We start from the raw sequence: 24,682 nt of genomic DNA on the forward strand, positions 1-24,682 counted from the left end.
AGGGGCTTAGTGTCATGATAATGTTCAAGCATACTATAAAGATGGGGGCTTTGGGGAAGTGATTAGGTTTGGATGAGGTCACGAGGGTGGGACCTTATAAAAGAAAGACACCAGACAGCATGTTCTCTCTATCCACCACGTGAAGACTCAGAGAGAAAGCAGCTGGCTGGCTATAAGCTAGAAAAGGGCCCTCAGTCAGAACTTGACCAAGCTGGTACTGTGACCTCAGACTTCCGGCCTCCAGAACTGTGAGAAAATCAATTTCTGTTGCTTAAGCCAGCCAGTCTATGGTATTTTGTTATGGCAGCCTGAGCTGAGACAGAACTCAGCAAATGATAGCAAACATTTTCATTTTTGTCAATAGATTTTAAAACTAGGGTAAGTTTAAGAGGAGAGCCACCACTTTGATAGCAAGAAAAGCATCCCCTAACAATGGCATGTTGAATCACATGTGGATGGTGGGTAAAGACATACTCATCATGGATCTTTCGTTTCTGCAAAAAAGCTTTTTCTTCTTCATTTAAAACAATCTTATATTGTCTGGTAAGAGTTTTCATTTTCTGTCGTAGGTCTTTGTAATTCATACGAGCAGCATGTAGTATTTCAGCCAACTAGAGAAAAACAAAGGAGTTGAATGAGAGGACTTGCTTCACTGCTCCTCTGAGGGGATCTGCATCAGGTGGCAACTCGGAGAGCACCTGGTATATTGCTTAGCACACGGTGAACATGCCATAAATGTTGAGTGATTTAATTCTATAGCAAATGTGCAACTGTACATTTTGGGGCCTCTACTATAAATTTTTTTAAGTATAGAAAAGTAGTAAACCCTGCTTCAAAACCACAGAGTAATAATCCATATTGAAATACAAAATGGGAGGAATAAACTGTGATCGTTCAGCAACAGTTATGTGTCCTTCTTCCAGAATATAAACTCTACAAAATATAAAAGAAAATGTAACATACTTAGAAGCTCTTGCTCAAAACGTCTTTGAGTTGATATTATGCTTGCTTCATATGAGATATTTCTACTTGAGGACAAAAAATAGTACCCACCAGTGTTCTACATGAGATATGAATTTTGTGCTTATATTGGTTTGTTTCAAATAAGGTAAGAAAGTCAAGTTTAGCAGAAAAAGTGAGCTGAGTAGTTCAAAACAACCTTGTGTCTGGGGACAAATATTTGTAGAAGTGTTGAGGAACTCACAAGATAATAAAGAATTACTCAAAAAAAAACACAGAATTACTACTCAACCCAGCAATCCCATTACTGAGTATATATCCAAAGGAAAACAAATTATTCTACCAAAAGGACACCTGTGCTTGTATGTTTATTGCAGCACTATTCACAACAGCAAAGACATGGAATCAACCCAGGTGCCCATGAACAGTGGATTGGAGACTGGATAAAGGAAATGTCGTACTTATACACCATAGAACACTATGCAGCCGTAAAAAAAGAATGAAATCATGTCCTTTCTAGCAGTATGGATGCAGCTAGAGGCTATTATCCTACGTGAATTAATCCAGAAACAGAAAAGGAAATACTGCATGTTCTCACTTCTAAGTAGGAACTAAACATTAGGTACATATGGACCCAAAGATGGAAACAATAGACACTGGGATTCCAAAAAGGTGAAGAGAAGAAGTGGGGAAGGTTTGAAAAACTACCCATCAGATATTATGTTCACTACCTGGGTGACGAGATCATTAGAAGCTCAAACCTCAGCATTATGCAATATACCCTTGTAACAAATCTGCGCATGTACTTGAATCTAAGAATGCAAGAATCCAGAGTGATAAGGCTAGCACTTAAAATTCCTCTTGCCCTGAAGACATTTGTAACATAGAAGAAACCACGTGAAAACCAAGTTTTGGGTTTTTTGCATGGCAAGTGGAACAAAAGCCAACATGTACTGCTCATCCAGGTGCTGAGCCTACATAAACCTCCCACTATTTCAGTATGGAATTCCAAAGAGCTTCACCCTCTGGATAAAGGTAAATTGAAAGTTAACAAGTCCAGCTTGACTTTGATCACCAGGGAGGGATGCTTAGCATGGATTAAGGTAGCTTGGAACTTGTAACACCCTACCCATCTGACAGAAGTGAATGTAAACTGCTCCTGGGGTAAACATCATTATCTTAAGCCTCAAATTGCTTTTACAAACCATATTAGTCCATTTTCATGCTGCTGATAAAGACATAATCACAACTTGGAAGAAAAAGAGGTTTAATTGGACTTACAGTTCCACATGGCTGGGGAGGCCTCAGAAACATGGTGGGAGGTGAAAGGCACTTCTTACATGAAGGCAGCAAGAGAAAACGAGGAAGATGCAAAAGCAGAAACCCCTGATAAAACCATCAGATCTCATGAGACTTATTCACTACCACAAGAACAGTATGAGGGAAACTGCCCCCATGATTCACATTATCTCCCACCAGGTCCCTCCCACAACATGTGGGAATTATGGGAGTACAATTCAAGATGAGATTTGGGTGGGGACACACAGCCAAACTGTAACACAAACATTTTTTTTAAGTACAATGTTCAGCATACAGTTTTCCACCAGGAACAGAAGGAAATAAGAGCATGAACAAACATTGGCAGAAATGACACACTGCAGAAACAGACTACAGACCCATAAAGACATAAGATACTGAAATTATCAGACACTGAACTATAAAACTAGTATGCTTATTATGATTGAAGAAACAGACATTCTTGAAAATGATAACAGGGAATTAGAAATGGTAATGAGTGACACAGTAGATCTGAAAGGTAACAAAAAATTACCGGTTGAAAAACACAATAATGGGCCAGGCATGGTGGCTCACACCTGTAATCTCAGAACTTTGGGAGGCCAAGGCGGGTGAATTACCTGAGGTCAGGAGTTTGAGATTAGCCTGTCCAACATGGCAAAACCCTGTCTCTACTAAAAATACAAAAATTAGCTGGGCATGGTGGCACATGTCTGTAGTCCCAGCTACTCAGAAGGCTGAGGCAGGAGAATCACTTGAACCCAGGAGGCAGAGTCTGCAGCTAGCTGAGATAGCACCATTGCCCTCCAGCCTGGACAGCAGAGTGAGACTCTGTCTCAAAAAATTAAATGAATGAATGAGAAATACAATAGCCAAAATTAAGAATTCAAATAAGACCACTCTGCTTAAAATGCAGGAAGGGGAGACAAAAAGTTGAAAATACAGAATAGTGGATATGATATGTAGAGGATACATATATTAGAACGAATAATTGCATACATACAATCGGAGCCTCAGAAAAAGATTGACACTGGCAGAAAAATGTCTTGCACCATAAGTCTATTACAAAAGTAGAAAGGTTAAGAAAGAACTCTACCCTAATGTCAGAGTTAATTGATACAAAGAAAAGAGGGCCCTGGGCCATTCCCTGTGGTGGCCAATTGAGCCACTGTAAATGGAGTATTTGCTTCAACTTCTTCCCTTACTTCTGACACTTATACTAATCAGCCAACGGTAGTGGAGATTTTCTCCACACCAAACCGGTGAGTACCACAGGCAGTAACTAACCCCAGGAGTCTAGAATTGGGTATAGAATTGTTACACCTAAGACAAGACAGGTCCTTTTTTTCCTAACATATATCCCTCCCACCCCCACATGTATAAGCCCAATCAACACATCCCACTCTTGCCACAAAATTATTTTTGTTTCTTCTTTTCCTTTTTCTATTGAGAGATGGCATCTCACTATGTTGCCCAGGTTGGTCTCAAACTCCTGAGCTCAAATGATCCTCCCACCTTGGCCTCCTTAGTAGCTGAGATTACAGGCACACCATTGCACCCAGCACCTCCCACAAAATTACTACATGCAGGCTCAGTAAACAGAAGAGACAAGAAGAATGCACAATTAAGGCTGGCTACAGTGGCTCACACCTGTAATTTACTACTTTGGGAGGCTGAGATAGGAAGATCGCTTGAGACTGGGAGGTCGTGAGGCTGCAGTGAGCCATTATCATGTCACTGTACTCCAGTCTGGGTGACAGAGCAAGATCCTGTCTCAAAGAAAAAAGAAAAAAAAAAAAATATATATATATATATTTTATATATATATATTTATATACACACACACACACACACACATACAATTAAAAGATGAACAAATATCTAGAGTTTCTAAACATTTGAGTAAAATCAACACTGTGAAACAGATCCATCAAAATCTACTGTAGGCCAGGCATGGTGGCTCAAGCCTGTCATCCTAGCACTTTGGGAAACGGAGGTGGGAGGATTGCTTGAGCCCAGGAGTTAGAGATAAGCCTGGGCAACACAGGGAGAATAGGACAAAAGAAACAGGTGAACATATAATGGCTGAAAATTTTGCAGAACTTATGAGATATATAAAGTCTCAGATTTAAGGAGCCAAATAAATTCCAAGGAGGAAAAACAAAAAAATAATTGGGACACATCATAGTGAAACTAAACAGCTAAGGCGAAGGGAACAAAGAATATCTAAATAAAAGACATGCCATGTTAATGAACCGGAAGCTTCAATATTGTGAAAATGTGAAATCCTCTTCAAATTGATTTATAAATTTAATACAATCCTAATCAAAATCTAAGGTTTTTTTGGAAGAACTTGACAAACTGATAGAAATTGAAAAGGTCAAACTGGAACAATTATGAAGAAAAAGGTGAAGGACTTATACCACTAGCCATAAAAACTCATTTTAGAGCTATAATTAAGACAATATTGTTTTAATGTGAGGAGAGATGAATAGTTCAAATGAACAGAGTCAACAATCCACATGTATATTTATTACCCACACTTGATTTATGACAATAGTATGACCACAATGTGGTGAAGAAAAGGATTGTATTTTCAGTAAATGGTGCTGGTTAATTGGACAACCTCAAGGAAAAATACGAATCTTGCCCACTATCTCAAAGCACACACACATACATTCCAGATGGCTCATAGTCTTAAGTGTGAAAGGTCAAATAACAAAGCTTCTCAATGGTAACAGAAGAGAATATTCTCATGACATAGGACATAAGGAACATTAACTAAAAAGAAAAAATTAATAAACTGCACTTTGTTAAAATTAATATATTCATCAAAAAGATATGTACATAAATATTATATATCTATGGTTTATGTATTATTCTGTAATATGTAATATTTTATAATAAAAAAAGTTAAATCCAACAATCCTACTGCTGGGTATATATCCTAAGGAAATGAAATCAGTATGGCAAAGAGATATCTGCCCTTCTATATTCACTGCAGCACTATTCACAGTAGCTAAGATGTGGAATCAACCTAAGTGTTCATCAGCAGATGAATGGATAAAGAAAATGTGATATATACATACATAATTGAATATATTCAACCTTAAAAAAGAAGAAAATCTTGTCATTTGTGACAACATGGACCAATCTGGAGGACATTATGTTAAATGAAATAATTCAGGTACAGAAAAACAATATTGCATGATCCCAATTATATATAGAATCTAAAAAAAATCAACTCAGAAGTAGAGAGCAGAATGATGGTTGCCTGAGGCTGGTGGGGGTGGGGAGATGCTGGAGAAAAAAAGGTAGAGTTAGAGTTTAATGTCATCTTTGAATGCTTCTCCAATAACTCATAAGAACTATGATTGGATGTCACTAAGAGCCCATAGTTTCTATTCCAGTGAAAATAATAAATAGGTCAGAGCCTTGCACTCTTGAAGTGATCATTCACTTATAAACATGGAATTTAGCTAATGGCTACGGATTAAAGGGAAACTCCTCTACAGCTGCTCCTTTGACCAAGTAATCCATGCCAGTTTAGGGGTCCTAGACTATTCAGAAAATCATGTGGGCTAGAAAATGTGGAGTTATTGTCAGAAAGTTGGGGATAATACATATTCCCTATTGGAATATATATAGGAAAAATAATATTTTGCTCAGAAAATGAAAGACAAATTTGAAACCAACCAACCAACCAATCAGCCAATAAACCAACTTTGGTTTCTGCCTGTTATTAGGGATCCTTGCAACTAAAAGAATCAGAGTAGCCCAGAGGGGAAGCCATCTCTAATGCTGATAGCTCACAAAAGCAAAAGTGGAAAGCATTTAATTAGTACAAATCATTCTTCTGGGAGGGAGCTGCCTTTGATATCCCTGATAAGCCTCAGGGCATGGGTGCAGAGGCAGATACTATGCTTTGTAAAAGAGGGAGAAGAATTTGGATGTGGGGTGGTATCCTACAGCAAGAAGATAGATGAGGAACTGTGAGAGAAAGAAAAGGTGGTGAACAAGATGGCTTTGAGAGAAAGCCATCTTTCTCACAAAAATGCGAGAAGATCCTGCAACAGGATTTCTCCCCATAACCACTAAAACTTCCAACAGAGTTTGCAATAGATCATGAAATGCTTAGTATAATTGTATTTGTTTTAGAAACTAGTGAAAGATACGAATTTTATATCCTGGTTGACTTGGGCAAAACAAAGACAGAGGATGTAGACAAGAGAGTACCTGACTCAAGTCCTGAATGATTACAATTAAGTATGTATGGCAGGGTTTGGTGACTCACACCTGTAATCCCCAGCATTTGGGGAGACCAAGGCAGGAGGATTGCTTGAGCTGAGGAGTCAAGACCAGCCTGGGAAACATAGAGTGACCTTGCCTCTGCAAATAATTTAAAAATTAGCTGGGTGTGGTGGTGAGTGCCTGTGGCCTCAGCTATTCAGGAGGCTGCATCAGGAGGATCGCCTAGACCTAGGAGGTCAAGGCTGTAGTAAGCTGTGACTGTGCCACTGCACTCCAGCTTGGGCATCAGAGTGAGATGGTGGGTGGATCATTTCAGGTCAGAATTTTGAGACCAGCCTGTCCAACATGTCATCACCCTGTCTCTATTAAAAACACAAAAATTAGCCGGGTGTGGTGGCACATGCCTGTAATCCCAGTCATTGGGAGGCTGAGACAAGAGAATTGCTTGAACCCAGGAGGCAGAGGTTGCAGTGAGCTGAGATCATGCCATTGCACTCCAGCCTGGGCAACAGAGCGAGACTGTCTCAAAAAAAAAGAAAAGAATACATGAGGTGAGGGGAAGAGACACTAAGGACATTTCTCCTTCAATACAAGGGACAAGAAGAATTTCAGTTATGTCTAGTGTGTATGTGTATTTGTATATATAAATAATTAAATTGAATCATATCATACATACTGTTGTCTCTTTTTCTTTTTTAGAGGGTGTCTCGCTCTGTCACCCAGGCTGGATACAGTGGCGTGATATCAGCTCACCACAACCTCTGCCTCCAGGGTTCAAGCAATTCTCCTGTCTCAACCTCCCCACTAGCTGGAACTACAGGTGCCAGCCACCACACCTAATTTTTGTATTTTTAGTAGAGCCAGGGTTTCACCATATTGGTCAGGCTGGTCTTGAACTCCTGATCTCAGGTAATCCACCCACCTCGGACTTCCAAAGCTCTGGGATTACAGGCATGAGCCACAGTACCCAGACTCAGTAACATATTATAAGCAATACTGATAATTATTTAACCAAGGCCTTTTCGTTGAATTTTAACTGTATTTTTCACCCTCACCCCCAATTTCTTACTATCCTAATGAATGCTGCATTGAATATTTTGAGGCTAAATCTTGGTTTACCCACATGATTTTTTACATATGATATGACAGGTTTTTTTTAACCTAAGTTTGAAAAATGTCTAGTGAATTCTCCTTGGGGCTAAATCTGACTCAAATACTTCTAATTACGTATTTAGAATATTATATGTATTAGTCAGGGTTCTCTAGAGGGACAGAATTAATAGAATAAATGTATATATAAAGGGGAGTTTATTAAGGAATATTAACTCACACAATCATAAGGTCCCATAATAGGCTATCTGCAAGCTGAGGGGCAAGGAAGCTTGTCCAAGTTCCAAAGCTGAAGAACATGGAATCTGATGTTCAAGGGCAGGAAGCATCCAGCACAGGAGAAAGATGTAGGCTGGGAGGCTAAACCAGTCTAGTCTTTTCATGTTTTTCTGCCTGCTTTATATCCTGGCCACACTGACAACTGATTAGATTGTGCCCACCCAGATTAAGGGTGGGTCTGCTTTTCCCAGCCCACTGACTCAAATGTTAATCTCCTTTGGCAACACCCTCACAGACACACCGACGATCAATACTTTGCATCTTTCAATCCAGTCAAGTTGACAGTCAGTATTAACAATCACAATATGATATATAATATTTAGAATATTCTTAAGTGTAGAACAGGTTGCTGCACTTCACAGATGCAACACAACAGCAAGATGATTATAACTTTCTAAATAATTCACATAAAAAATATCCATTAATCTATTAATCATGGATATTCCTAATGTACCCATACTCACATGAAAAGTTACCAAAAAACAATTCCTCTGTACATGGACAACCTTTGCTCTTTCACATATTTAAAGTATTTTGGGAGGAGATAAAAATTTTAAATTAATTACTACAAATAACCATATTATTGGTCAATGAAAAATATCCTTTTGAACAAAATCTGTATTTCTCGCATATTTTAAATATTAACTAAAAATGAAATATAACCTAAAAGTAATCATTTCTGCTTTCTTACCTCTTTTATCTTGCTCAGGAATTCAGTTTTTTCATAATTAGATGTACCATCCAGTTTTTCCCTGTTATCTGTGAAAAAACCCCTATGAACAAAGGAAACCAAACAGATTCATATAAGAACATACTTTCCACAAAAGTCATATTTACTTATGAAATCAAAAAGTTCCAGTCCCCATCTCCCCACATATGTATGTATATATTTATAAAATATGCAAAAATGTGTACTCCTTTGAACTGATGAATTAATATTTTATTTATTCTTTTACTTAAGAAGCAATTATTGGTCAGATGCAGTGGCTCACGCCTGTAATCACAGCACTTTGGGAAGCCGAGGCAGGTGGATCATGAGATCAAGGGATTGAGACCATCTGGCCAACATGGTGAAACCCATCTCTATTAAAAATACAGAAATTAGCCGGGCATGGTGGCGCGCACCTGTAGTCCCAGCTACTCGGGAGGCTGAGGCAGGAGAATTGTTTGAACCTGGGAGGCTGCTATGAGCAGATATCACACCACTGCACTCCAGCCTGGTGACAGAGCAAGACACCATCTCAAAGAAAAAAGAAGTAATTATTGAACACATATGCTGCCAGATATGTTTCAGGTACTAGGGATACAGCATATGCAAGGTCCCTACCCTTATGAAAACTACATTCCATGGAGGAGTCAGGAGATAAGCAAGTTATCAAAAAACAAGTAATGTATCTCAGATACTATTAAGTGCTCCATAGAACACAAAGCAGGATAAACCACAAAAGGATCTTGAGAGCAAGAATGCTGGTCTAGACAGGTGGTCAGGGAAGACCTCTTTGAGATGACCTGTGAAAAGACCTGAATGTTAAGGGGAGCCAGCAACATGAAAATCTGAAGGAAGAGCTTTTCAGGCAGAAGAAACATCAGGTAACAAGACAGAGGTAGGAAAAAGCTTGGTGTATTCGAGGATGAAGGATGAGGAGGCTGGAGACAAAGACTGAGACTAGATCATGCAGGGTGTAAGGCCAGGCTAGAAGTTCAGATTTTATTCCGAAAGGAACAGGGGTGGATTATTTAAGCAGAAGAGCAACATGAACTTATGGATACCTTGTAAAGATGACTCTGGTTACTCTGTGGAGAAAGACAACTGTGGAGGAAGATCATGTAGAAGGCTCTGGTGGTGGTCCAGAAGAGATCACGGCTGTTCAGGCTAAGGGGACAGTGGTGGAAGTGGTAAGAAATAGATGTAGTCAGCATGTATTTTGAAGATGAAGGCAATAAGATGTGACTTTGAATTTGGCTGGAGTAAGAGTTGAGTCAGGGCTGGGTAGTGAGTAAAGCAGAAATGGTAGATGACCCCTGGGCTTATGGCTGGAGTAACTAGGTAAATAGTGGTGCCATATTAACTGATGGAAGACTGTGGGAAAAGCTGTTTCAGGAAGGTGAGAAATCAACAGTTCTGTTCAGGACATGTTATGTTTGAGATATATAATAGACATCCTCCAAGAGGAAAGGTCAAGTAAAGTATATACTATCTGCATTTAGAGCTCAAGTCATTGAAGGAAAGAAAGTATTTAAAGTCATGAGACTGAATAAAATCACATAGGGAGGGTATGAGAAGAGAATAGTGAAGGACTGAGAACTTGACATTTTTCTTTTTTGAGAAGGAGTCTCACTGTGTCACCCAGGCTGGAGTGCAGTAGCACGATCTTGGTTCACCACAACCTCTGCCTCCCCAGTTCAAGCAATTCTCCTGCCTCAGCCTCCCAAGTAGCTGGGATTACAGCCACATGCCACCATGCCCAGCTAATTTTTGTATTTTCAGTAGAGACGGGGTTTCACCATGTTGGCCAGGCTGGTCCCAAACTCCTGACATCGTGATCTGCCCGCCTCGGTCTCCCAAAGTGCTGGGATTACAGGCGTGAGCTAGCACGCCTAGCCAAGAACTTGAACTTTAGAATCAGAAAAAAGAATTAGAACAAGTAAAGGATCCTGAAAAGCAGCAGTGTGGTGAGTAAAATAAGAGAATATGATATTTAGGAAGCCAAGTGAAGAAAGTACTTCAAGGAGGTGGAAGTGATAAACTGTCAAATCCTATTATGAATTTGAGAACTTTCAGGGGTTGACTAGACCACTAAAGTTTAACAGGATGGAAATCATTGGTAACTGTGGCAATTCTGAAACCATGTTAGCTCAAAAAAGCATCTATAGTCTTCATAGCTTCATACACTTTAATGGCAAGTATATACTCTAGGCCACAAATTGGATGTCATTTATATACAACATTTAACTTTCACATTTCTCATGTGCTGAAAGCCAGCTGAAGAGCAAATAAACACAATAGTGATTTTAAAAGGTAGGCATTGGATTTGTCTTCATCTGTGTAATCACACTGGATATCAATGATAAGAAAGAACAAGGATCAAACGACAATGCCTCCTGTAGATTTTTTTTTTTTTTTTTAAGACAGGGTTTCACCATGTTGGTCAGGCTGGTCTTGAACTCCTGAACTCAGTGGATCCGCCCGCCTTGGCCTCCAAAGTGCTTGGATTACAGGCGTAAGCCACCACGCCCAGCCGTCTCCTGTAGAATTATGGAGCATTAGAGTTACTCTTAGTTGTCCAAACACACATGGAATTTTTTTTTTTTTGAGTTGGAGTCTTGCTCTGTCACCCAGGCTGGAGTATAGTGGCATGGTATGGACTCACTGCAACCTCCGCTTCCCAGTTCCCAGGTTCAAGCAATTCTCCTGCCTTAGCCTCCTGAGCAGCTGAGACTACAGGTGCCCACCACCACGCCAGGCTAATTTTTGTATTTTTAGTAGAGCCAGGGTATCACCATATTGGCCAGGCTGGTCTCAAACTCCTGACCTTGTAATCCACCCGCCTCGGACTCCCAAAGGGCTGGGATTACAGGTATAACAAACCCTACCCGGCCCACACAAGGGATTTAAACTTGTGGTTGAGTGATTTTGTTTTCCTCAATACACCACTGCACTCCAGCCTGGCGACAGAGCGAGACTCCCCCTCAAAAAAAAAAAAAAAAAAAAAAAAAAAAAAAAAAAAAAAAAAAAAAAAAAAAAAAAAAGATTTCATGAAGTAAAATAAAGGGTTATAGATTGATAGGAAAATGCATTTTGAAAATTATTTTAGTTTCTTGTATAATTTCTTATAGAAATCTTATAAAACAGCACTGATTCTTCAAATCCACCTAGCAGGAACCTAGATTGCCTCTCCCTATCTTCACAGATAGAGGAAATCAGCTAAGGAAGAAAACAGGAAGAATACAAAGAACTTTCTTTTAATTTTCCAGGTAATAAAGAAGAAAAAGTAAAGTTTTTTTTAATAAAAGGGAGAATAACTTATGTCCTTGATCACCACGTTAATATAAAGCACTTTTCTTTGGTGAGATTCTACATGAATCCAAACTCTTAAAAAGCTGGGATTATAAATAATGATAAATCACTACAAATGGAAGATCAATGAATCCTTATACATGTTAGCTAACATGAAGATGGCTTATAAATAAAATTTCATCAATGTAATGAGGTTTTTATTCGTAACAGCTAGAAATAATTTGAACTAATCCACATCTTCCACTATGACTTCTTGCCTGCTTTTTCTTCAAAATATATGTAAACTAATACTATTGAATCACAAAATAAGAGTTTTTGTTTTTTTTTGAGTTGTAGTTGTGGTATTAATTGAGTTTTCTTATTTTTTAATCTGATACTGAAGATAAAGATTGTTGCCATTTTATGAACTGATAATGATAAATCAGCATTGCTGTTTTGAAAGACCTATTATAATTTTAACTGCAATATATTCAAATGTATATAGAAATGACCTATGTTATAACAGGATTCTACATGTGACGTTACTTGTCTTTTTGGAATCTACTCAGTCCACATTTTGTTTCTTAAACTGTCAGTGAACCATTGGAGTAGTCCCCGGAAGCCATGTTATAAGTAAGACTCCATCTTCTTGTGCAGAGCTGATTGGATTAGGAACCAAAGCTGAGCCAAACATATTCTGATGTGAAATCTGGGGATTTTCTGGGGAGAGAGTGTGTTGATCAATCTTTAAAGACAGTTGGACCTGTGCAAGGTCAATTCAGAGGATATGGCATAGCCAGAGGTTGCCATGTGCTCACCAAGAAGAGAATACCATATGCAGATAAAGAGACAAATGAAATGCTTTCACAAAATGAAGCACAGACTGAGGCTTTGGATGGATGGAATGCCTCCTTCAGTTTCTGGTTCTAGTCCCATGTGCAGCAGTTTTCCCCTGGACTTCCCTATATTTTCTCAGGAAGTTTGGCAAGTCTCCCTTGAATAAGAACAACTCTAACAGCATGGCTAGATGGGTTGTAGCCTATGCTACGTCCCACTAATGCCTTCCCCCATGAGCATTTTTGTTTGTAGTGAGTCAGTAACTGAAATAGGAATAATACATACATTCCAAAGAGTCCCTTCCTTTCCCCAAGCTGACAGCATCTTTAATTTTTTCTCTTGATCATTTGAAGGACTAATTTTACAACAAAAAGGTGATTCCACAAAACTATCACACATATTTTAGTAAACTAAGAGAATACAATTTTCGTGTCAAATTAAAGACATGTTTTTAAAAGTGAACACATAGCATAACTATATTATAATACCATATTAACATATCTTGAAACACTTCAGTAAAAATAAAGCGTTACACTCACAGTTTAGTCTCCAGAATCACAAGGGCTTTCCTTAGCTCACTGACTTGTTGTTCCCAATACCTTATCGATTCATGTAGTTGTGCTATCTCTAAGTTGTGATCACTAAGAACCTATTAAAAATTAAACAAAATATGGTATCTAATCATCACCAAGTGATTTATAACAGCAGTTCAATTCCACTCAATATTCATGAGTTACTCATTCAACTTTTACAATCGGGGTACACTACCAGGAAAAAAAAGCAATCATAATTGTTTCTCTATAAAATAAACTTGGACACACATAATTCTGAAATCATCAGAAAAACCCAAAATTTACAGGGGAAAATGGCTAAATACAGCAGTGAGAATGTGACTACTTTTAAAATTTTTTGAGATAAGAATTAACTTTGTCTACCACTTGAAAAATTAAACAAATCCATATTGTCACAATCATCTTCATTTATCATCCCAGGAGATTGAAATGAGTATTATTTTAAAAAGTCAGAACAAATTGGGTCTTTTGTTTCCCTTGATAGCTATGTTCATGCTGAAAATAATTTTTATTTCTTAATAGTTAATCTAAATTTAGGAAATGGAATAATTGGATACTATTAAAAAAAAGTTATAATTTAAAAGAGGGAAAAATTGATGGAGAAAATTTATAATGAAACATATTTTTGCAATGCAATTTTGGGATCAAGAAGAAGAAAGTCAAACTTATTCAGCCTTGGGTTTGCATTTCAGCTTGTGAGGGACAATAGAGCTTAGACAAGGCTGATGAAACAAATTCCTCTTCTCTCCAACATAGAATTACCATGGACATAATATTTAATGCCATCTAACCCTGGACAGCAATGTGGTATCAGAGATACACCTGTGGGGAGAACTGAGGTGCTTTCAGCCATGCCAGGTGAGAGACGTGGGTAAAAGCTACTCAAAACGGTTTCTTTCTCTTGTGCACCAATAGCTAGTTCCAGAGCTAACAGGAGTCATAGAACTACCATCAAAATGAGCAGAATGTTGAGAGGCCTCTGATCAGTCATCAGATTTAGTGATACATGCTCAAGGCCTAATCGGTCTGACATCTGTTATCTTTTATCCTTAGTCCTCCTTGCCTAGACAGGTAGGCCGCCTTAAGGGTCACATGCTATTATTTTTTTTCTGCCAACTCCTATCAACATAACCTGGCTGCAGAGACTTCTGAACCACATGTCCCATGTGAGAGTAAATTTGAAATTCCTTGTGGTCTCAGTCTATAGCCAAAATACTGTTTGCTAACCTCAGCCAACAACAATGACAATGAACTCCCAAATATAAAGCACTTAATAGGCATGACTTCATTTAATCTCCACAAAAATGCTCTGCAGTAGGCAATATTAATACTTACATTTTATAGATGAGGAAATTTCAGGTTTGTAGAACTAAGATTTGAACCCAGTTCTGTGTGATACTTAAGTTTGTGCTTAATAAACTATTTTCTACTGATGGAAGGGTAAGAGGGTGGGCAGGCTGGCTTGTGGAGAGTGGGAACGGACCCAGAGGCGAATTTACTCCTGCCACCTTCAAGCCTTTCTAATTTGGCTTTAGAGACCTTCAGAGTATAGGCTAAGGAACACATACTTCATTTTCCCAAGCTAGTTGTTGGTGGGCTTGATTTACGATTTATGAGGGCAAAACTGGAAACAGGAGCTTGGGCATGCAGATAAAATATGTTATATATAGCCTCTATAGTTTCCTGTAGGCCTAGTGCTTCCTTACTATGTTGAAATTTAAAAACAGATAATGATTTTTTTAATGCACATATTTATGAGAAATTTTTCATTTTACTAATGTTTTGTAATTGGATATCATAATAGATATATTGTAATTAAGACGAGCAGAACCACCCCATAGTATAGTTTTACATGTGACTTTTCAAGACATATAGAAAAAAATAAAGATTCATTAATTTAATTGTGATAAGAGGTTAACAGGCATTTTTGTTTTAATTAACATACAAGTAGTATTTACGTTAACCACTTCAATTATAGTCACCTCCATCAGCTTATATTTTCTCGCCTCTAAAATAAAGATAATCCTCACAAAATACTTATCATAGTGCTGCCTTTCAGCAAATGTTATCACAGTCTTTTAACAGAAGTACAGAGTTCTGACATATTTATTTTCTAGTTCAACAGACACATGATCTCCTTTACATATTAATGTTGCTGTACCCAATATTAACAGAGAGCCTAAACTCTGTTCTATTATTCCACATTTAGTTCTGTTTTTTTAAATCAATATTTTCATAGTAATTTGGCCCATCAAATTCAGTTGGTACTTAAGGCATTCCTAATTTCCTTCTTCCCATTATATTCTTGAGGAGGAAACCACAATTGCACCATAACACTATAAAGGAAGTGTCAGAAAATGTTGATGTGCAGAAAACATCCTCTCAGCATGGCATAAAGATGAATTAAAATCAACTCCTTTTTTATTGAGGTACCTAGATAAGGCTTAAAATACATACATAGTTTATTCTTTCTTACCACTGCAGAAGTAGTAACTGTTTCTTTTATTTTTGATACTTTAGTTTGTAATTTATCCAATTCTTTCTTCTTTTCATAAGTCTCAATTTTCTTTATTTCACAGATATTTTTAAATTCATTAATCTATAGTGACAAGCATAATAAACCAATTTAAAAAGTTTAGAAAATCCTTTAAAAAATGTGTCAACCTAATTCATATTTAATCTAAGTATAACATATTCAATCCAAGTATACCAATAAACAAACAAAAAAACTAGGGTTTGCTTATTTAGTAGTATCACAGGAAAAATCATGAACCACAAGAGCCAAACTGTAATTACTGAATATTGAAATAGTAAATTTTTAAGAGCAATAATAATGATTATTAATAACTAATGATAAAAGCAATTGCCACAGTAGTGATTTACTAGTAAATCACCACAGCAGTAGTGACCAGATTTACAGTGTATTAAGCAGACAAGAAAAGTAAAAGGAATGAAGAAATTATCTAGGAATCTAAATTAACATTATTTCATGGGAAATAAAACCAGCTAAACACAGAGCAAACAAAATCATTAAAGACAGAGCAGCCTGTAATCCTGGAAAACTTCTTACCATTTTATCACAATATCACTTGTTAGACCCTAATGAACTATGTCACTCTCTTATCAAAATCAAACATATCATGGATTTGTCTGTAAAATGGATTACCAAGAACAAGGTAATTAATTAAGTAGAAAGGCCTGGAAAGGCCTGGGAAAGCACATTCAACTCTGTATTAAAGAGCTATGAAATCATATGCCTGGGTGACTTCTCATTAAAGCCACCAGCTGCTTCACCCAAAGTGGCTACTCTGAATAAATATGATCATTACCAATTATCACTGTGCCAGGGCACAGATGCATATGAATGAAACTTCATGATTAATAAAATTTGCTGAAAATTGAAAATCTGGCCCAGAGGTGGTTCATGCCTCTAATCCCAGCATTTTAGGAGGCTGAGGCAGGAACACAACTTGAAGCCATGGGTTCAAGACTAGCCTGGGCAACATAATGAGGCCCAGTCTCCACAAAAAATTAAAAAATTATCCCATCATGGTGGTACATGCCTAAAAGAAAGGAAATTGAAAACTTTGCATTCATACTTTGGCTGAAGCCTTCTCCCGAGGTCTTGCAATCATAGAAATAAAATTAGCAACTACTATTTTGTTTGGTGTTGTGGGGAATATTATAGGTTGAAGATTCTCTGACACCTGTAATAGTTTTTCCTTTCTCATAGGAAGGGAAAGAATAGGTTGTGACCACGGACTATGATGTGTCTTTAGTAAACACTGGTGGTCGATTCTTTAATATACATCCACCTCAGTTGGTCTAACCCACTGGACATGACATTCCCTTACAGTGCATTGTTGTTCCAGGGATGGGCACAATTTTTTTTTTTTTTTTTAGCTGGAGTCTCTCTGTTGTCACCCAAGCTGGAGTGCAATGGTGTCATCTCGGCTCACTGCAACCTCTGCCTCTGGGGTTCCAGCAATTCTCCTGCCTTAGCCTCCCGAGTAGCTGGGATTATAGGTGCCCGCCACCACATGCATAATTTTTGTATTTTTAGTAGAGATGGGGTTTCATCATGTTGGCCAGGCTGGTCTCGAACTCCTGATCTCAGGTGATCCACTGGTCTTGGTCTCCCAAAGTGCTGGGATCAAAGGCATAAGTCACTGTGCCAGGCTGATGGGCACTATTTTAACCTGGCCAGGTCATAGGGTCCAACTGTCACTGGCAGCCATGTTGTGACCATGAGGGAAGCCAGCCTTAGGATAAAGGGTGAAGAAAGAAGAGAGGACCCACTGCCTTAACTAGTTCTAAAGGCTGCCCCACCTCAGGAATTCCTAAACTGTAAGATAATAAAGGCCCTTACTGTTTAAGCCAGCATGAGTCAGGGCTTCTGCATTTTTCATCTGATAGCATCCTAACTGGTACCCTTTCCCTGGGAGATGGAGCAGGAGTAAGCAAACAACCCATGGGCCAAATCCAGCACCACCTGTTTATGAAAAGCAATTCTCATTCATGTAGGTTCTATTTGTGGCTACTTTTGTGCTCAAATGGCAGAGCTGAGTAGTTGTAACAGAGACTGCATGGCCTTAAATATTTAGTATCTGGCCCTTTTCAGAAAAAGTCTGTGGACCCCTGAGAAAGACTATTTACGTACCATAAGAAAGAGGAATCTGTCATGCTTGCAAATTCCCTATATGAAGCCTTTCTGGGCTTCCTTTCTTGTGAAGTTATTAACTCATTCATTAAATAAAGTAATATTACAGTGTGTCTGCCATGTGTGAGGTACACAGCCACTGTTCTTGCTGCTAAAGATGCAGCAGTGAATGAAGCAGACAAAACCCCTGCCCTAGGCAGCTTACCTTCTGGTGGGCAAAATGCAGCTTGGATGCCATCCTTGACTGAATGTTTTGTTCCCAGGAGAAGCAAAGAAAAGTGACAGGGTTTCCCGGGTCTCCACTACTCCACCACCCTCGAAGTCCTTACCCAGTTATGCCCACACAAACACACCCCACTCTTTGCCCCGTAATTTAAGTGAGCCATACCAGGTGTGGGTTCTGGACTGATCAGTGAGAACAGAATCCTGCTTTCAGTGTTCATCATCATTGTCAACAGGAAACGAAAAAGTAAATCCCTTTTGATCCCTGTTGTCCTGAAACTTCCTTTTCATTGTGATAACAATAAATCCAAGTAAGGTCTAGCTCAGCAAGAGGAACCCTATCCTATTCTTGAGATACAGATTTCAGTTGATTCAAGTACTGCAACCCAAGCTAACAGATGGTTTCAATCTCAAGAAAGGTTCAAGGAGCTTGGCTTTTATAATTTATGTTCAGAAGCTGCAGACTGCCCAAAGAAGTCTGCTCTGATGTGAATGTGTACCCCTAAATCCATGTTGAAACTTAATTGCCAATGTGATAGTATTAAGAGGCAGGGCTTTTAGGAGGCAATTAAGTCATGACGGCAGAACCTTCATGAATGAGATTAGTAACCTTATAAAAGGGTGGGAGGGCATTTAGCTAGGTCTTTTTTTTTTTTTTTTTTAGCCTTCTTCCATGTGAAGACACAGTGTTTGTTCCCTCTGGAGGAGGCATTGCTCAAGGCATTACATTAGAAGCAGAGACTGACCTCTCATCAGACATTGAACCTGCTGGCACCTTGATCTGGGATCTCCTGAGCTGTGAGAAATTTCTGTTATTTACAAGCTATCCAGTTTCAGTTATTTTGTTATAGCAGTTCAAATGGACTGAGTTAGACTCCTTGCCAGCTACTTCACAACGTCCCTCTTACAAGGATGATTAGGGTGAAGCTCTCTACTCAGGAAGAATAGTACATAGCTTCAGTGTAAAATGATTTCTGAGGAGGTAGGCACTTTTAAGGATAAAGAAGCCCAGACTTGATTGGAATTTTCAAAAAGCCCAAATCTTATCATGGAATCAATTGCCATAAGAATCAGTTACTGTCAGATTTTAATGCTTTAAATTTTAATTAAGACTCAAGAAAAGCAATTTAATAAATATTCCCTCCCTCCCTCTCCCCCTCCCCCTTCCCTCCCTTCTCCTTTCCTTCCTTCCTTCCTTCCTCCCTCCTTCCCTCCCTTCCTTCCTTCCTTCTCTCCTCTTTCTAACATAGCAGTCAGTATTGCAAGTCTAAGTCCAGTTTCCTACATTTATAACCTGAGGTTATGCCAATTCCCATCATGGATAGGGCAGCATCATGAGCTAGGCTTCCCTAATGCAGAAGGAGAATGAAGACTGTTGCTGGGAACACCTAACATGCAAACAGCCCACCTCTCCTGAGTCTACCAGAGCAGGACAAGGAAGAAACAAACATAACTGATCTGATGCTGAATTTTAATTAACATGGCATAGCAGGGAGTTCAGCCTCCATAGTGACAGAAAAAAATGCAGTAGCTATTCCTGCCCCACCCTCACAAAATTGCTGGTCTCCAAACATTGTTTTCTCTTTAAGGCCCTCAGTTCTGCCCAGCCCCTTTGCAGGCCACTACTGTTTCTGATTCATTTATCAGGAGCAACAGGGCTGATAAATGTCTGAACGCCTTGGTCCTGTCCATACAGACAGTCTCAGGATTACCAAAGGCAACCGGATAAGATGGTAGCCTATTTCTTGTCCCTATATGGCTGTGTATAAGCAAGGGGACACCCCAGTGTTACAAATCCTGTCACTTATATTCATCCCCATGAACTGCGATGCGCTACCCATCAATATCTTCCCCCACCGGGGAAGTATCCTTGAGTTTCCCACTTATCCCATTTTCCCAGTGTTCAAAGAAGATACCACAGAGGCTGCTTGCCAGCCTTGAGGACAAATAAATTATTTCCCATTTCCTGCCCCAGATTCTGTATTTTAAAGAATAAATCATGTCACTTACCTGTGCAGCCAACTCTTGTTTTCTTATTAGATATTCTGCCCTTTCTTTTTCCATTAGCTCTTCTGCCTCTTTAATAATTTTTTTTTGCAATGCTATGTCTTCTCTCTTCAAGTTTATTTCAGTATAAGTCTCATTTATGTAAACAGTGGTGGTGGCTTTTTTCTCCATAGTTTGGTTGAGTGACAGGATAAACCTCGCATGCTTCCTTGCTAGCTCTTCCTGTTTCTCCCTGGGAGGAAAGAATTGCTCACAGAGTGAGAAGCACAGCTCCTAAGAAAGGAATAAAGTCTCTGTGGTGAGATGAATCCTTGGCAGAGGAAAACTGTCAAGAATACTTATTTTGTGACTGTGTTTATGATTTTCTAAACTTGGTTGAAGGCCAGGCAGAGTGGCTTATGCCTATAATCCTAGCACTTTGGGAGGCCAAGGCAGGCAGATCACCTGAGAGGTCAGGAGTTTGAGACCAGCCTGGCCAACATGCTGAAACCCCGTCTCTACTAAAAATACAAAAATTTAACAGGCATGGTGGTGTGCACCTGTAATCTCAGCTACTCAGGGGGCTAAGGCAGGAGAATCACTTGAACCCAGAAGGCAGAGGTTGCAGTGAGCCAATATCACGCCACTGAACTCCAGCCTGGTTGACAGAATGAGACTGTCTCAAATTTTAAAAAAAATGTTTGAGATGAGGACAGCAGGAAACAAGCATCAACTGTGCAACTTATACGACTTTAGAATGTCGTGTGGCCCTGCTTTACCCCACCAGTCCCCACATGCCAGGTGGTAAACACAGAATTTTTTGGGTTAAAGAATACAATGACTCAAAAATAGTTTTGAACAGGTAAATGGGATCTGGCCAGATGAGTGTTTTGATACATAGTGTCATCATGTCTATCTCATCATCCTGAGATACGATGTTAAGCCAAAGAAAAAGAAACATCTCATCACATCTCCAACCACCCTGGGTGCTACAGCCCTTCAGGCAGAGCCCAACAGAAAGCTCACCTTCCTCTGGACAGAAATCAGGGAAAGAAAAGAGTCCATCTTTACTGTTTGGAGGTTGCTTGAAACCTAATTTGAACCCTCTTAGCTTCTCCCAGCTGGAGCCAAAGCTGAGCTCAATAGGAGTCATTAACCTCACACATCCATTGCTGGCCAGTGTCCATCTGAGGAAGATCTTAAGATTGAGAGAAATGTCTACCTTGAGGCTAACAACAAAAGATTTACAAAAGGGACAATCGGTGCCATGTCTCTATTTTTCCTTTTTAAAAGCTCCTGCAATGTAAAGACCCTTTTCCTTTGGCTAGTCCTCAGGACTAGCAACTTTTAAAAGAATTTGTGTTTGAAAGTTCAGGAAAGTAAAAGCAGGCTGTTGGGAAGTTTGCTTCCAGGGGCCAAACCCCACAAAAGAAAGGAATAAAGAGAAGCCCAGTTGAGAGGCTCAGTAGATGGTCAGATAATAGGGGCTTTGTGGATGCAGCAGAGGAAGGCTTCTAAGAATGAATCAACCTGAGGACAGTGGAGCCTCCAGGAAACAAAGCAAAATAAGTAAACTCAAAAAACCTCACTAGGTGTGCTGTGATGGGCTGAGAAGAACACTCACAAATGCAGTGTGGAGCCTTAGGAAAGCACATTCAAACAGCTGCTCTATCTGTATCTAGTTTTTGAAAATTGCCCAGGACAGGAGACATACCCACCACCTGTCAGAGCTTGTGGACACTTTAATATGCATTTTTCCTTGAAAAATTGATGCAACAAATGATTGTAGCTTGATGATGCCAACAAAACCAGCACCACCTTCTGTTTGTTATGGCCTTTCTATGAAGATTTGTCTAGAGCAGTGGATCCCCCAATGTGGCCAGGACCAGCAGCAACAGCATCACCTGAGAATTTGTCAGGAATGCAAATTCTTGTCCCCATGCCACTCCTCCCAGATCTATTAAATCAGAAATTTTGGAAGCAAGTACCAGTAATTTAATTACAAACAGTAGTTGCTGCTGGGTTTTAACAAGCCCTTCAGGTGATTCTGATGCAAGATCAAGTTTGAGAATCATTGGTCTATAGGGATGTGATGTTGGGACCAGTTGATATAAATATCTAGCCTGGGTATCATTTTTCTTGTTATTAGTTTAGGGATAGTCTAGTTTATGTAGCAGGCTCTGGCCATTGTGGCTAGCATGCACCATGCACAAATCTGCATTGTGAAACCCCAACAGGGATTAGAGTATCTGGTATTTCTCAAACTTATGTAATCATAAACTTTCTCTTTAATGGAGCATCTCCCAGCACAGGTGTTCTGAGAGCTTGGTTTGAAATCCATGTCCCTGGGCCTTGAGATCTCTACCTGATTTCTGTCGATTTGATATATGGGGTACCAGGCAACCCTCTGATTATTTTAGCTTCCCAAGAAGACTTTTTCCCCTATGATAAGGGCTCTTAGTGAATATTTATCACTCTGGAAACTAACATGCTGATATTTATATTTATTAAAATGTATCAAATTTTCTCATAGGGGTGAGTAATTCTTCAAGGAGTTCTTTCTTTCAGAATATATCTCTTCCTTTCATGAGCTACCAAAGTTAAGAGTTGTGATCCCCATTTCACAGATGGAGAAAATGCGGCTCACTAAGGGGTGTCAGATCCTGAGCTACAGGCAGTTTCACATACTGTCTCATTTAATTACAGATAAAATCTGGAACCTTGTCCTGGGAACTAGCCCCATCCTCAGTCCTCCAGTGGATTACAAATATGACTAAATATCTTCAATGAACTGAAACAGATACAATAGGTCTGGTTTGATATTAGATTTACAATATAATCCCTGCCAGATTTCTTACTTTGGTGGTGGGGGTTTGTAAACTTAATTCTATGAAAATGGAAACGAAACCCACTGTGTGTCTACCTTTGGAGATAGCATCAGAGGTAGTGTGTGATTTATAAACAGTAGTTGCTGCTGGGAAGCTGGACTGCCTTTGAAATATTACAGGTCTCCTGGCTGCTGTGGTTGAAGATTTTCTGCTCTCCTCCTCAGTCCTCTACATCCATCACCTTCCCTACCCCATCAGCCTGGGTCATCTCCTACAACCCATTTTCACCCCTCAACTTGCCCTGCCCAGTTCAGATCAGAGAATAAACCCCTTCCGACAATCTTCCCATTCCAGCCACAGACCCCTTCTCCCTCAAATACTGAATGTAAGAATACCTACCCCAGAGCTTCATTATATTTTGTCAGGTCAATTATTTTCTTCTTCAGAAGCTCTATTTCTTTCTCTGTTCTTGTAATTTTCATTTTTATTGTATTTATCTCAAAAAGATTTAATCTGCGAGCGTCTCTGACACATTCTTCAAAGTAAGTGGAAATGTTACTACATTATTTGAGGAAGAGCACAATTATAGACACTGAATTTTCAAATCCTGAAAAAAAAGCCTTTCTTTGAAATATTCTTTTAATAATGTTTTTTATCAGGCACCTCTTACTCCCTTGGTCCCTCTCAATCTTACCTACTAATTATTTCTCTTATTTCTGCTGGTGCTATGGTGATCAGCTTTCTGTGGCCTTGGATCATCTTCAGACAGGTGCAGTCTGATAGTGCCTGTGGTTCCACACACTTCTCACCTCCTGCTTAGGACTTCTATAATTTCTACCATGAGGCTTCTTTATGTACCCACACCCATGCATGTATAACCCAGAAGTATAAGAGGTAGGGCAAGCATCAGACGAATGACAGATGGGAGCCAGTGCATAAATATTTCTCCCTCTCTCACACTGATAGATGGTCCTGAAAAGAAGTAACACTGGGTCTTGGGGGCTTCTTCTCATAATTAATTAGTTCTGCTTAGCAGCAGCCACCATCATAATACACCACATGTTATCTCTTCCTTGTCCCCTGCTTTGGTCTCCTTATCTCATCCTCCTCTTTGGATTATACTCTCTAATAAAATAATAATGCGAAAGCCATTACCTCAGGCTCTGCTTTTTGGGGAACCCAAAGTATTAAGGAAATAATTATTCATCCATAAATAACAAGTCAGTGTAACCACGTATGACTTCAAAGGATTATCTCAGTGCATGACAGATAGTCAATATGCATGAATTTTTGAACACTGATGTTTAGAAAGGTGCTGGACTACTCATTTCTACATAAATTCCCTAGAAACTAGCTGGTAGCTCTCCTGAGAGAGCTAGGATATTTTTTCTTTCTAGGCTACTAGTTAAATTGCTTATTGCAGAAGGCCTTCTCAAACTTTGTGTCTCAGATATGCAAATACATCAGCTGGAGATCTTGTTAAAATGCAGCTTTGGATACAGTGGGTCTAGGATGGGCCCAGAGATTCTGTATTTTCTCACAAGTTATTACATGTTGTTTATGCTACTGACACAAAGACCACACTCTGAATAGTAAGGACTTATGACATAAGGCCAACTAATTAAATTACTTGGTTAAGCATTTAGCATGTATTAAAGACCTTATAAGCTCTTATATTTTCTCC

The 24,682-nt window shown here is 39.1% G+C and overlaps 1 protein-coding gene across 1 annotated transcript in view; it reads right to left on the reverse strand.

Annotated features, from left to right (window-relative positions):
* CCDC175 (coiled-coil domain containing 175) overlaps positions 1 to 24,682 on the reverse strand; it is a 63,833-nt gene that overhangs the window by 32,303 nt on the left and 6,848 nt on the right. The window contains exons 4-9 of the mRNA XM_017533907.2: positions 23,398 to 23,533; positions 20,195 to 20,423; positions 15,779 to 15,901; positions 13,270 to 13,379; positions 8,588 to 8,669; positions 475 to 611 (exon numbers count right to left, since the gene is read on the reverse strand). Of these exons, the coding sequence (XP_017389396.1) occupies positions 475 to 611; positions 8,588 to 8,669; positions 13,270 to 13,379; positions 15,779 to 15,901; positions 20,195 to 20,423; positions 23,398 to 23,533 (817 nt within the window). The remainder of the gene's footprint in view (positions 1 to 474; positions 612 to 8,587; positions 8,670 to 13,269; positions 13,380 to 15,778; positions 15,902 to 20,194; positions 20,424 to 23,397; positions 23,534 to 24,682) is intronic.

This window comes from Cebus imitator, unplaced genomic scaffold (assembly GCF_001604975.1).
Source record: "Cebus imitator isolate Cc_AM_T3 unplaced genomic scaffold, Cebus_imitator-1.0 Scaffold83, whole genome shotgun sequence".
Lineage (NCBI taxonomy): Eukaryota > Metazoa > Chordata > Mammalia > Primates > Cebidae > Cebus > Cebus imitator.